The 15,109-nt window shown below is 30.9% G+C and overlaps 1 protein-coding gene across 2 annotated transcripts in view; it reads right to left on the bottom strand.

Annotated features, from left to right (window-relative positions):
• Window positions 1-9,086: 9,086 nt before the first annotated feature.
• The window catches only part of LOC111668372 (uncharacterized), a 32,469-nt gene continuing 26,446 nt past the window's right edge, over window positions 9,087-15,109 (bottom strand). Inside the window, exons 9-16 of one of the 2 annotated variants that reach the window (XM_087178815.1) lie at window positions 14,744-14,823; window positions 14,534-14,624; window positions 12,926-13,558; window positions 12,619-12,775; window positions 11,897-12,279; window positions 11,258-11,325; window positions 11,120-11,163; window positions 9,087-10,441 (exon numbers count right to left, since the gene is read on the bottom strand). In XM_087178815.1, coding sequence (XP_087034941.1) covers window positions 11,125-11,163; window positions 11,258-11,325; window positions 11,897-12,279; window positions 12,619-12,775; window positions 12,926-13,558; window positions 14,534-14,624; window positions 14,744-14,823 — 1,451 coding nt within the window. In that variant the 3' untranslated portion in view covers window positions 9,087-10,441; window positions 11,120-11,124. The remainder of the gene's footprint in view (window positions 10,442-11,119; window positions 11,164-11,257; window positions 11,326-11,896; window positions 12,280-12,618; window positions 12,776-12,925; window positions 13,559-14,533; window positions 14,625-14,743; window positions 14,824-15,109) is intronic. The other variant, XM_087178816.1, reaches the window with a different exon arrangement.

Raw genomic sequence — 15,109 nt, 5'->3', positions numbered from 1 at the left:
AAAATGTCATAAAAAATGTCATAGTATTTAACGTCATAGTATTTGTCAAAGAAAACATCATAGTATATGTCATAAAAATGTCATAGTATACTATATCATAAAAATGTCATAAAAAACGTCATAGTATGTGTCAAAGAAAACATCATAGTATATGTCATAAAAAATGTCATAGGATAGTATGTCATAAAAAACGTCATAGTATAGTATGTCCTAAAAATATCATAGTATAGTAAGTCATAAAGACATCATGGTATAGTATGTCATAAAAATGTCATAACAAACTTCATAGAATAGTATATCATAAAAAACGTTATAGTATAGTATGCCATAAAAATGTCATAAAAAACCTCATAGTATAGCATGTCATTAAAAACGTCATAGTATAGTATGTCATAAAAATATCATAAAAAACGTCATAGTATGTGTCAAAGAAAGCATCATGGTATAAGTCATAAAAAATGTCATAGTATAGTAAGTCATAAAAAACGTCATAGTATAGTATGTCATAAAAATATCATAGTATATGTCATAAAAACGTCATAGTATAGTATGTCATAAAAAACGTCATAGTATGTGTCAAATAAAACATCATAGTATATGTCATAAAAACGTCATAGTATAGTATGTCATAAAAAACGTCATAGTATAGTATGTCATAAAAATATCATAGTATAGTATATCATAAAAGAGTCATAAAAATCATCATAGTATATGTCATAAAAATGTCATAGTATAGTATGTCATAAAAAACGTTATAGTATAGTATGCCATAAAAATGTCATAAAAAACGTCATAGTATAGTATGTCATAAAAGAACGTCATGGTATAATATGCCAAAAAAATGTCATAACAAACATCACAGAATTGTCTATCATAAAAAAACGCCATAGTATGTCATAAAAGCCATCATGGTATAGTAAGTCATAAAAATGTTGAAAAATACGCCATAGTGTAGTATGTCATAAAAAAAAGTCATGGTATAGTAGGTCATAGAATAATATATCATAGTATAGTATATCATAAAAATGTCATTAAAAACGTCATAGTATTGTATGTCATAAAAACGTCATAGTATAGTATGTCATAAAAATGTAATAACAAACGTCATAGAATAGTCTATCATTAAAAATGCCATAGTATAGTATGTCATAAAAGCAATCAAAGTATAGTAAGTCATAAAAGCATAGTATAGTATATCATACAAATGTCATAAAAAACGCCATAGTGTAGTATGTCATAAAAAAACATCATAGTATAGTATGTCATAAAGTGTCATAAAAAACACCATAGTATACCATGTAATTAAAAACGTCATAGTATAGTATATCATAAAAATGTCATAGTGTAGTATGTCATGAAAAAACGTCATAGTATAGTATGTCATAAAAGAACGTCATGGTATAGTATGTCAAAAAAATGTCATAACAAACATCACAGAATTGTCTATCATAAAAAAACGCCATAGTATAGCATGTCATAAAAGCCATCATAGTATAGTAAGTCATAAAGACATCATGGTATAGTATGTCATAAAAATGTTGAAAAATACGTTATAGTGTAGTATGTCATAAAAAATGTCATAACAAACTTCATAGAATAGTATATCATAAAAAACGTTATAGTATAGTATGCCAAAAAATGTCATAAAAAACGTCATAGTATAGCATGTCATTAAAAATGTCATAGTATAGTATGACCGTTATAAAAGTCATGGTATAGTATGCCTCTTGTACTCTTTTTATGTCATAAAAACGTCATTAAAAGACATCACAGTATATTATGTCATAAAAAACGTCATAGTATGGTATGTCATAAAAATGTCATAAAAAACGCCATAGTGTAGTATGTCATAAAAAAACGTCATAGTATAGTATGTCATAGAATAATATGTCATAGTATAGTATGTCATAAAGTGTCATAAAAAACACCATAGTATACCATGTAATTAAAAACGTCATAGTATAGTACATCATAAAAACGTCATAGTGTGGTATGTCATGAAAAAACGTCATAGTATAGTATGTCATAAAAGAACGTCATGATATAGTATGTCAAAAAAAATGTCATAACAAACTACATAGAATAGTATATCATAAAAAAACGTCATAGTATAGTATGTCATAGAATAATATATCATAGTATAGTATGTCATAAAGTGTCATAAAAAACACCATAGTATACCATGTAATTAAAAACTTCATAGTATAGTACATCATAAAAACGTCATAGTGTGGTATGTCATGAAAAAACGTCATAGTATAGTATGTCATAGAATAATATATCATAGTATAGTATGTCATAAAGTGTCATAAAAAACACCATAGTATACCATGTAATTAAAAACGTCATAGTATAGTACATCATAAAAACGTCATAGTGTGGTATGTCATGAAAAAACGTCATAGTATAGTATGTCATAAAAATATCATAGTATAGTATATCATAAAAATGTCATAAAAAACGTCATAGTATAGTATGTCATAAAAGAACGTCATGGTATAGTATGTCAAAAAAATGTCATAACAAACATCACAGAATTGTCCATCATAAAAAAACGCCATAGTATAGTGTGTCATAAAAGAACGTCATGGTATAGTATGCCAAAAAAATGTCATAACAAACGTCATAGTGTAGTATGTCATAAAAAACCTCATAGTATAGCATGTCATAAAAATGTCATAGTATAGTATGTCATAAAAATCGTCATAGTATAGTATGTCATAAAAAACCTCATAGTATAGCATGTCATTAAAAATGTCATAGTATAGTAAGTCATAAAAACATCATGGTATAATGTGTCATAAAAATGTCATAAAAAACGCCATCGTGTAGTATGTCATAAAAAAAGTCATAGTATAGTATGTCATAGAATAATATATCATAGTATAGTATGTCATAAAGTGTCATAAAAAACACCATAGTATACCATGTAATTAAAAACGTCATAGTATAGTACATCATAAAAACGTCATAGTGTGGTATGCCATGAAAAAACGTCATAGTATAGTATGTCATAAAAATATCATAGTATAGCATGCCATAAAAATGTAATAACAAACGTCATAGAATAGTCTATCATTAAAAACGTCATAGTATAGTATATCATAAAAACGTCATAGTGTAGTATGTCATGAAAAAATGTCAAAAGTATGTCATAACAAACGTCATAGATATAGTATGTCAAAAAAATGTCATAACAAACGTCATAGTGTAATATGTCATAAAAAACCTCATAGTATAGCATGTCATTAAAAACACCATAGTATACCATGTAATTAAAAACGTCATAGTATAGTATATCATAAAAACGTCATAGTGTAGTATGTCATGAAAAAACGTCATAGTATAGTATGTCATAAAAGAACGTCATGATATAGTATGTCAAAAAAATGTCATAACAAACGTCATAGTGTAATATGTCATAAAAAACCTCATAGTATAGCATGTCATTAAAAACGTCATAGTATAGTATGTCATAAAAATATCATAGTATAGTATATCATAAAAAAGTCATAAAAATCATCATAGTACATGTCATAAAAATGTCATAGTATAGTATGTCATAAAGATCGTCATAGTATAGCATGTCATTAAAAATGTCATAGTATAGTAAGTCATAAAAACATCATGGTATAGTATGTCATAAAAAAACGTCATAGTATAGTATGTCATAGAATAATATATCATAGTATAGTATGTCATAAAGTGTCATAAAAAACACCATAGTATACCATGTAATTAAAAACGTCATAGTATAGTACATCATAAAAACGTCATAGTGTGGTATGTCATGAAAAAATGTCATCGTATAGTATGTCAAATAAATGTCATAACAAACGTCATAGTGTAGTATGTCATAAAAAACCTCATAGTATAGCATGTCATTAAAAACGTCATAGTGTAATATGTCATAAAAAACCTCATAGTATAGCATGTCATTAAAAACATCATAGTATAGTATGTCATAAAAATATCATAGTATAGTATATCATAAAAAAGTCCAAAAAATCATCATAGTATATGTCATAAAAATGTCATAGTATAGTATGTCATAAAAATCGTCATAGTATAGCATGTCATTAAAAATGTCATAGTATAGTAAGTCATAAAAACATCATGGTATAGTATGTCATAAAAAAAGTCATAGTATACTATGTCATAGAATAATATATCATAGTATAGTATGTCATAAAGTGTTTTAAAAAACACCTTAGTATACCATGTAATTAAAAACGTCATAGTATAGTACATCATAAAAACGTCATAAAAAACGTCAGAGTATAGTATGTCATAAAAGAACGTCATGGTATAGTATGCCAAAAAAATGTCATAACAAACATCACAGAATTGTATATCATAAAAAAACGCCATAGTATAGTATGTCATAAAAGCCATCATGGTATAGTAAGTCATAAAGACATCATGGTATAGTATGTCATAAAAATTTTGAAAAATACGCCATAGTGTAGTATGTCATAAAAAAACTTCATAGTATTCTATATCATAGAATAATATAGTATAGTATATCATAAAAATGTCATTAAAAACGTCATAGTATTGTATGTCATAAAATCGTCATAGTATAGTATGTCATAAAAATGTAATAACAAACGTCATAGAATAGTCTATCATTAAAAATGCCATAGTATAGTATGTCATAAAAGCAATCAAAGTATAGTAAGTCATAAAAGCATAGTATAGTATATCATACAAATGTCATAAAAAACGTCATAGTGTAGTATGTCATTAAAAACCTCATAGTATAGCATGTCATAAAAATGTCATAGTATAGTATGTCATAAAAATCGTCATAGTATAGTATGTCATAAAAAACCTCATAGTATAGCATGTCATTAAAAACGTCATAGTATAGTATATCATAAAAACGTCATAGTGTAGTATGTCATGAAAAAACGTCATAGTATAGTATGTCATAAAAGAACGTCATGATATAGTATGTCAAAAAAATGTCATAACAAACTACATAGAATAGTATATCATAAAAAAACGTCATAGTATAGTATGTCATAGAATAATATATCATAGTATAGTATGTCATAAAGTGTCATAAAAAACACCATAGTATACCATGTAATTAAAAACGTCATAGTATAGTACATCATAAAAACGTCATAGTGTGGTATGCCATGAAAAAACGTCATAGTGTGGTATGCCATAAAAATATCATAGTATAGTATGCCATAAAAATGTAATAACAAACGTCATAGAATAGTTTATCATTAAAAATGCCATAGTATAGTATGTCATAAAAGCAATCAAAGTATAGTAAGTCATAAAAGCATAGTATAGTATATCATACAAATGTCATAAAACACGCCATAGTGTAGTATGTCATAAAAAAACATCATGGTATAGTATGTCATAGAATAATAAATAATAGTATAGTATGTCATAAAGTGTCATAAAAAACACCATAGTATACCATGTAATTAAAAACGTCATAGTATAGTATATCATAAAAACGTCATAGTGTAGTATGTCATGAAAAAACGTCATAGTATAGTATGTCATAAAAGAACGTCATGATATAGTATGTCAAAAAAATGTCATAACAAACGTCATAGTGTAATTGTCCATCATAAAAAAACGCCATAGTATAGTATGTCATAAAAGAACGTCATGGTATAGTATGCCAAAAAAATGTCATAACAAACGTCATAGTGTAGTATGTCATAAAAAACCTCATAATATAGCATGTCATAAAAATGTCATAGTATAGTATGTCATAAAAATCGTCATAGTATAGTATGTCATAAAAATCGTCATAGTATAGTATGTCATAAAAAACCTCATAGTATAGCATGTCATTAAAAATGTCATAGTATAGTAAATCATAAAAGAACGTCATGATATAGTATGTCAAAAAAATGTCATAACAAACTACATAGAATAGTATATCATAAAAAAACGTCATAGTATAGTATGTCATAGAATAATATATCATAGTATAGTATGTCATAAAGTGTCATAAAAAACACCATAGTATACCATGTAATTAAAAACGTCATAGTATAGTACATCTTAAAAACGTCATAGTGTGGTATGTCATGAAAAAACGTCATCGTATAGTATGTCATAAAAGAACGTCATGATATAGTATGTCAAAAAAATGTCATAACAAACGTCATAGTGTAGTATGTCATAAAAAACCTCATAGTATAGCATGTCATTAAAAACGTCATAAAAATCATCATAGTATATGTCATAAAAATGTCATAGTATAGTATGTCATAAAAATCGTCATAGTATAGCATGTCATTAAAAATGTCATAGTATAGTAAGTCATAAAAACATCATGGTATAGTATGTCATAAAAAAAAGTCATAGTATAGTATAGTATGTCATAAAGTGTCATAAAAAACACCATAGTATACCATGTAATTAAAAACGTCATAGTATAGTACATCATAAAAACGTCATAGTGTGGTATGCCATGAAAAAACGTCATAGTATAGTATGCCATAAAAATGTCATAAAAAACGTCAGAGTATAGTATGTCATAAAAGCCATCATGGTATAGTAAGTCATAAAGACATCATGGTATAGTATGTCATAAAAATTTTGAAAAATACGCCATAGTGTAGTATGTCATAAAAAAACTTCATGGTATTCTATGTCATAGAATAATATATCATAGTATAGTATATCATAAAAATGCCATAGTATAGTATGTCATAAAAGCAATCAAAGTATAGTAAGTCATAAAAGCATAGTATAGTATATCATACAAATGTCATAAAAAACGCCATAGTGTAGTATGTCATAAAAAAACGTCATGGTATAGTATGTCATAGAATAATATATCATAGTATAGTATGTCATAAAGTGTCATAAAAAACACCATAGCATACCATGTAATTAAAAACGTCATAGTATAGTACATCATAAAAACGTCATAGTGTGGTATGTCATGAAAAAACGTCATAGTGTGGTATGTCATGAAAAAACGTCATAGTATAGTATGTCATAGAATAATATATCATAGTATAGTATGTCATAAAGTGTCATAAAAAACACCATAGCATACCATGTAATTAAAAACGTCATAGTATAGTACATCATAAAAACGTCATAGTGTGGTATGTCATGAAAAAACGTCATAGTGTGGTATGTCATGAAAAAACGTCATAGTGTGGTATGTCATGAAAAAACGTCATAGTATAGTATGTCATAAAAATATCATAGTATATCATAAAAATGTCATAAAAAACGTCATAGTATAGTATATCATAAAAGAACGTCATGGTATAGTATGTCAAAAAAATGTCATAACAAACATCACAGAATTGTCCATCATAAAAAAACGCCATAGTATAGTATGTCATAAAAATATCATAGTATAGTAAGTCATAAAGATATAATGGTATAGTATGTCAAAAAACCTCATAGTATAGCATGTCATTAAAAATGTCATAGTATGTCATAAAAACATCATGGTATAGTATGTCATGAAAATGTCATAAAAAACGCCATAGTGTAGTATGTCATAAAAAAACGTCATAGTATAGTATGTCATAGAATAATATATCATAGTATAGTATGTCATAAAGTGTCATAAAAAACACCATAGTATACCATGTAATTAAAAACGTCATAGTATAGTACATCATAAAAACGTCATAGTGTGGTATGCCATGAAAAAACGTCATAGTATAGTATTTCATAAAAATATCATGGTATAGTATATCATAAAAATGTCATAAAAAACGTCATAGTATAGTATGTCAAAAAAATGTCATAACAAACATCACAGAATTGTCCATCATAAAAAAACGCCATAGTATAGTATGTCATAAAAGACATCATAGTATGTATGTCGTTAAAAAAGTCATGGTATAGTATGTCAAAGAAAACATCATAGTACATGTCATAAAAATGTCATAACAAATTTCATAGAATAGTATATCATAAAAAACGTTATAGCATAGTATGCCATAAAAAACGTCATAGTATAGCATATCATTAAAAACGTCATAGTATAGTAAGTCATAAAAATGTCATAACAAACTTCATAGAACAGTATATATCAAAAAACGTCAAAGTACAGAATGCCATAAAATTATGTTTTCATTAAGTTATGAAAAAAAGTCATGGAACAGTATATCATAAAAATGATCATAGTATATGTCATAAAAACGTCATAGTATAGTATGTCATAAAAATGTAATAGCAAACGTCATAAAATAGTATATCATAAAAACGTCATAGTGTAGTATGTCATGAAAAAACATCATAGTATAGTTTATCATAAAAATGTTATTAAAAACGTCATAGTATTGTATGTCATAAAAACATCATAGTATAGTATGTCATAAAAAACTTTATAGCATAGTGTGTCATAACAAACTTCATAGAACAGTATATATCAAAAAACGTCAAAGTACAGAATGCCATAAAATTGTTATGAAAAAAAGTCATGGAACAGTATATCATAAAAAAACGCCATAGTATAGTATGTCGTTAAAAAAGTCACGGTATAGTATGTCATAAAAATGTCAAAGAAAACATCATAGTACATGTCATAAAAGTCATAAAAACGTCATAGTATTGTATGTCATAAAAATGTAATAACAAACGTCATAGAATAGTCTATCATTAAAAATGCCATAGTATAGTATGTCATAAAAGCCATCATAGTATACTATGCTTTTATGACTTACTATACATTGATGGCTTTTATGACATACTATACTATGGCATTTTTAATGATAGACTATTCTATGACGTTTTTAATTACATGCTATACTATGGTGTTTTTTTATGACACACTATACTATGATATGACATTTTTCTTGCTGGATTGCAACAGCTGGACCAGCCCTATAATTCTAAATGTCCCCGACTGACTGGCTGAATAACTATACATAAGACAAGGCAAGCAGAGAGAAGTCATCGTTAACAAGGCTTCGTACTAACCGCTATGACAGTATATCTATCAAATATAGGGTGTAATTACTATTGACATTTGTCTGCTTTATTTTGTATATATATATATAGCAGTTTAGTTTCAATTTGGATGTTGATTTTAACAAGTCAAATGCAACAGTACAAAACAACAAAATTAGAACTGTTGGATTGATTTATTTTCATGTTTGGTGTCCTACAGAGAGGAGAACATGTTGGTTGTCAGGAAAAGCAAACAAACATCCAAATAGTGTAAATATTATGTAATAACAGCATTAAATCAGGTGCATAGTTCATAGGCTTATTAAGAAAATTGTGTAAACGACAGTGACAGTGTAAACAAAACCATTTCCAAAGAAAAAACTGAATTTCACAGCATTATGACTGACAGAGAAAAAAAAAGGTCAAACTACATCATATGTAACATGAGTTAGTGTTAGAACAAAACTGACTTTCTACATTAAAGCTCCAAAGACAGAAACAAAATCTTATTATCAAGATCAACTGTTCACAATTTTCAGGAGTTGTTGCTCAAACATGACCTTTTGTGTTCACAGCTTGGTCCCATCACTGTGCCATCAATGCAAAGCTCGTCTGTTGTAACCATCAACATGGTAAACCAGCAGTCCAAAGAAGGAAGACTTTAGGAAGTAATAAGGTAAGAACTTCTATCACTTCTAATGAGGTGCCGCTTTAATTATATAAATATCCCTCAAAGGCAGAGCTGCTTTGTACTTAACCATCTTATCTGATACCAACTGAAATGTGTTCCTGGCTACAAGTATCAAAAGTTGGCGTAAAATTCCTGCTCAGACTTTTTAATTTGAGCTGAAACGATTAGTTTGTCATTAATTTTATTTTGATCATCTGTTGCATCCCTAATATGACACAACTTCCAAACATTCACTGTTTTCAGCTTCAACAATGGGATAATTTGCTGTTTATCTGTTTTAAGTTTAATTGAACAGATTAATCAATAGCAAAGAGAAGCATTAGTTGCTGCAATATAGTTATTCTTTAATCGAAGAGTTCCTGTTTTAGATCAGAATTTGATCAATTTAAAATATTTCATAAAGTTCTTTTACAGCTGCTTTTGTTGAATAAGAAGAAATACTGTAATAGTAATTTCAAATGATACTCAAGTTAATATGATGAACCGCAGCTACTAGAAGTTGTCATTAATTTCAAATGTTATTCCAATAAAATTTTCCCTAAAGAACAGGTCTGCCATTAAAAAAAATCTGTATGATTAAATCGTCATTCTGCTGATGAGGATTTTAAACTGTAAACACAAACAAACTGAAGGTGTATGAGTTTTCACAGTTTTAGAGCAAAAGAAAGTAAAACAGACTGAAAACACTGATGTTCCCTCAGAAGTACCCCTCTGTTTCTGAAAGGAGAAAATCCCTTCATCTCAGACTGAAGAATCAGGAGCAAAGGCACCAACATTATGCAGATTGTCCTGTTATTTTTGGGCTTTCAGGTCCAAGAGAAGTCATCCTCCCTCCACTGACTTCTAATCAGAGAATACACAAGGGCAAAAAAAAGAAAACATTAGTCATCACTAAAGCAAAATAGATCTCTGTGCTTTAACTAAACAGCTTGCCTTATCTGAACTTTTTACTCAACTTCTGCAGCCAGCATTCACGTTTTACTGTGACTTTATGATTTTGTTTTTCATTGTAAACCATTTTCTGAAGAGCAAAACTCCCCGAGGGTACACTAAAGTTTGAATGTGTGCAAATATTTTTTAATTGCAGGTGAGATGATCCATGAAGATTAGTGCTCAAGTGTCAGTAAAAGCAGGAATAACACTTCATTAATACTCCACTATGCATGAAAGAGCCTCAGGGCCAATTGAAATTGATCTAAAATGTGATCATGCAACTGCCTTGAAGAAACAAACATTAATACATACAACTTAATATCTAATGGTTCATAAGACATAAAATATAAAGCTACAGTCAGCTAACAAAAGCCAGCTAAAAGTCAAAAGTGTAAAATGTCAGCTGGAGTCGTTGCTGGTTGACAGGCAACCTTATTGTAACAACACAAGACTCCAGACTGCTGAGATGCTGGTAGGTGTATTTTCTTACCTTTGATTGCGCTAGACTAGCGGTTCGCCCCTGTTTGCAGTCTTTATGCTAAGCTAACACCCATTGTGTCAAAGTGAAAACCTTGTGTAGCTACTTACCACATTTAATCGGAGACAATTTTCTTCTTGGAGGATTTCTTTTTCTGGAATTATCAGAACAAAAAATTTTATAATAATTCGCAGAAATACCAAGTGTTTCTCCAAGCAAAAAAGTAAGATTTGCGTGCGTCAACGTACCATAGAAGCAGCTGTAACATCTGGAGCAGGTTCAGTTTCTTCCAGTTTTTCCTTTAGTCTGTTCTTCTCTGAAAACATGAGTCAACACAAAACATGGATATCAGCACATTGTGAAGTTGTTGTGTGTGCACTGAGAAGGACAAGGGAAAAATGAACAAATACACTACAGGTTGTCTTCATTGGTACAAAAAAATTGTAAAAGTGTAATTTAACTTGAAGAGGAAACAAACTGAGCTGCAGCACTTTGCCTTGGACTCAAAATAATGATTTTCATATATTAACATCTTTTATGAGGATTTCTTAAATTTTGTTATTAAACTATTTTGACCAAAATATGTAATAAGTGATGACATTGGAATTTCTGTGATAAGTTATTGCTAAAACAATTAGTCAATCAGGAGGTAATTATCACCATTAATTAATAGTTCAATAATTTATAAAGCTATATTGTTGGCTTTTGGACTGTAAAAACAATCACAAGCAAGACATCACCTTGAGTTCTGGAAAACTGCATTTTTCACGATTTGGCTGAATAAATTACTATTAATCAGTAATGAAAATAATCATTTTGCAGGCCAGTTAGAAATAAAATCCATGGCACACGAACACAAAATTTGTAACAACCAGAGAATTTCTTACTCTTTTTCTTTGCAGGAGTATCTTGGCTTGCAGTGACTGGAGTTGAATTTGCGCTCGTCTCTTCGCCTTCATCAGCCATCAACATCTTCTTTTTCTTCTTCTTCTTCTTCCCGTCGCTCGAGCACAGAGATGAGACCTGTTCAAGTTGCTCAGCGATCAGGTCGCTCACCGCACCGCTTTCATCTTCCTCCTTCACCAGTTGCTTCTTTTTCTTCTTCTTTGGCTTTGTCTTTGGAGGCTGGTTTTCCTTCGAGGAATTCTCTTCTTGCTCACTGTTCCTTTTCTTCTTTGGTGTGTCGTCTTCCTGTGCAGCATCTAGTTTGGGTCTTTTGGTTGGTTTTGGCCGAGGCATCTCCTCCGCTGCTTCCTGGATCCGTTTTTGTCTGAAAAATGTGAACATGTGACGTCTGTATTTTACTACTGAACAACTACAGAAAACTGAACATTATAACCTTCATTAAGGGAGAATGTACTGCAGACTACATTAGTTTTACCAGTACTACTTTGTGGATTTTTATTTCACATTGGTATATACTCCCCGGGAGTCTTGACTATAAATTGCTGAAAAACTGTTTTCAAAGTTCTAGAAAATGTCTGTCTCACCAAGTCTTATTACTGTTGTTTCACTGAATTTAAATCTTAAACATGTCTCACAAATGACAGTAAAGCACTAACAGCAGTGTGTATTTTTTAACAAAGATACCAATGAAATAAAGTCTGACTTCTTTCTGCCTGTGGCCTCAGTCTTTCCTGCGGGGACTTTGTTCTTCCTCTTCACCATCTCATCTTTCTTGTGCAGCCTCAGCCTCTTCTTCAGGCTGAGTTTCTTCCTGAGACGCTGTTTCTTCTTGGCCGAGGCGAGCTGAGAGGAGTTTCCATCTGCAGGAGCAGAGAAAGAAAACATACAAATCACTAAACTGAACAATTTATCATACAACTGACACTAATGACAAAGTGTTAAAGCTGCTTTAGTTTCATGAAAAAGTCCTAGTTCAGAAATAAGAGGAAAAATGTTTTGCCTGTTTCTACCTGTTGCATCCAGGTTAGAGTATGTGCCTTCGTCGCCCCCTGCTGGTGTTTCATTAGACTGCGCCACCTCATTCTCCTGTCCTCCCTCCTTCTTCCTCTTTTTCTTCTTCTTCTTCTTCTTTTTTTCTGTGTCTGCCGGACTCAGAGGATTCTCCACTTTCTCCTCTGCCTCTTCCACATCATTAACCTTCTTCTTTTTCTTTTTAATTTTGTTTTCCAAGGGAATGACAGGAGTTTCCTCCTCTTTCTCTTCCTCTCTCTCTCTTTTCCTTTTCTTGGCCTTCTTCTCTGATGGAGTTACCTGAGACACCTCCTCCTCCTGCTGCTTCTCCTCTTCCTTTCTCTTTTTGTCTCGCTTCTTCTTCTTGGCAGACTTGGAGGTAAGAGGAGTGTCACTGAGTGTATCTATGGTGGATGTGTCTGTGGTAGGTGTTTCTTCAGTTGTCTCCATCTCCTTTTTGCTCTTCTTTTTTTTCTTCTTGGGTGTTCTCACATCTTCGCAGGACTCGTCCTCCACAGGGAGCAGCTGGCTGGTTTCTCGCTCAGCTGCGTCACTGTCTTCGACCTGAATGTTGAGCATGATGGAGCCGTCTAGGTCTGTTTGTTCTTCTGCAGCCGCCACCGTCGCCTTTTCTACAAGAGAGAAAGAAAAATATCTTCCATTTGTTCTCCTGTTCTGACTGCTTTTGAGAACACACAGTATGCATGAACGTAAAGGACATGTTTCTGGTGCTGTCACTGTTGTCCCAATTCTGCAGAAACGGTACACAAGATAAACAAAGTCACAATAAAATAGCACATTCTGTGTGTCTAACTTTCAAAAACACAAACAAGGAAGTGCAGCTGCATAAATTCTTCATATTTTTTTTCTTATAAAAAATATATTTACTCTGGGGAATACTAAAATTTAGAAGAGAAATTTAAATGACCATGAACACAAAAAAATGCAACTCTGACAAACATTTCAAAATCATTTTAAAGGAATAAATCCACAAATCTGCAAGATAAACCGCGGGTAAAAGTAAAATTACTGAGGGTTACTCAAGTACATTTACAGATTTGTGAATACTGTGTTTTGAAACTTGATCTCCATGACAAACAAGACTTGTGCTCACAGTACAACTAGTTTGTCATCAAGAATACTAACAGAGGTTTAAATATTAATACATTAATATTTAAATTTATGCAGCAAGGCAAACTCTAACCAGATGGAGTACCTTTGCAAGTATGAAGTTTCTACTATGTATTGTTCTTGAGTTATCGTTTAAATCAGTTTCCTCTTAATTAAACCAATTAGCTCATTAAATAGCAAAGAGTCTTTACATACTACATATCCAGTATTAGTCTGAACTACTTAACTTAAAGTGTGAAGGAATTTCAGGATAGAGTCCCCTCGTTAATATGCAAATGTATGCAGAAATGTGTTCCAAAATCTTATCTTTCATCTGTTCCATATGAAGTTTGTCCCACCACAGACACAAAATGTATTCAGTCCATTAAAGTGTAAAAATAAAAGAATATGTTAAAAAGGAGGTTGTAATATTGTAAATTTTGGGTAAAGGATGATGCACTACAGAAAAGTGTTAAATTTGGCAGTAACTGTGTTACCAGTGTCAGTGATGGCAAGGTCAGCGCCGTCTCCTTGGTCACCAGTCTCTGTCTGGTTCTCAGGCTTCAGTGGAGACGTGAAGTCACTGGCCTGAGAAAAACATACACACAGTTACTGTTACAGTACTGTCTTAGGTTTACATTCTGTTATCCCCGTGCTCCTGGAAAAGGCCCAACAACACTGTAAAGTCCCAAACAGATTTTTGATACCTTGGCTTTCTCCTCCTCCTCCACTGTCTCGTCCTCTTCACCCTCTTCCTCTTTTGGATTTTCAGCACTACAGTCAGGGTCTGGAAAAGATGAAAACACAGCTGCTGTCTCAAGTCTATACTCTTGCATAACCTGTTAGGACACAAGCACTTAAGTATTTACCAAACATGACATTTAGAGACAAACAGAAGATGTCCTGCTTTAATCCTTAAGCCAATTATAATGTAGTAACTATACTCAGGAAACAACAAAATGAGGCCAAGCTAAATCTTACTAAAATAAATTCACTGCTACCAACAGTAGCCCCCTTCAGTAGGGGATATTATTATTTAGCACCACCTGCAGTTTACTCTGAAATGTAGTTGT

This window comes from Seriola lalandi, unplaced genomic scaffold, assembly GCF_002814215.2.
Source record: "Seriola lalandi dorsalis isolate HSWRI2012SDOR001 ecotype SW California unplaced genomic scaffold, Sedor1 jcf7180002054736, whole genome shotgun sequence".
In the NCBI taxonomy this organism is placed as follows: Eukaryota; Metazoa; Chordata; class Actinopteri; order Carangiformes; family Carangidae; genus Seriola; species Seriola lalandi.
This window is presented reverse-complemented; position numbering and strand designations above follow the sequence as displayed.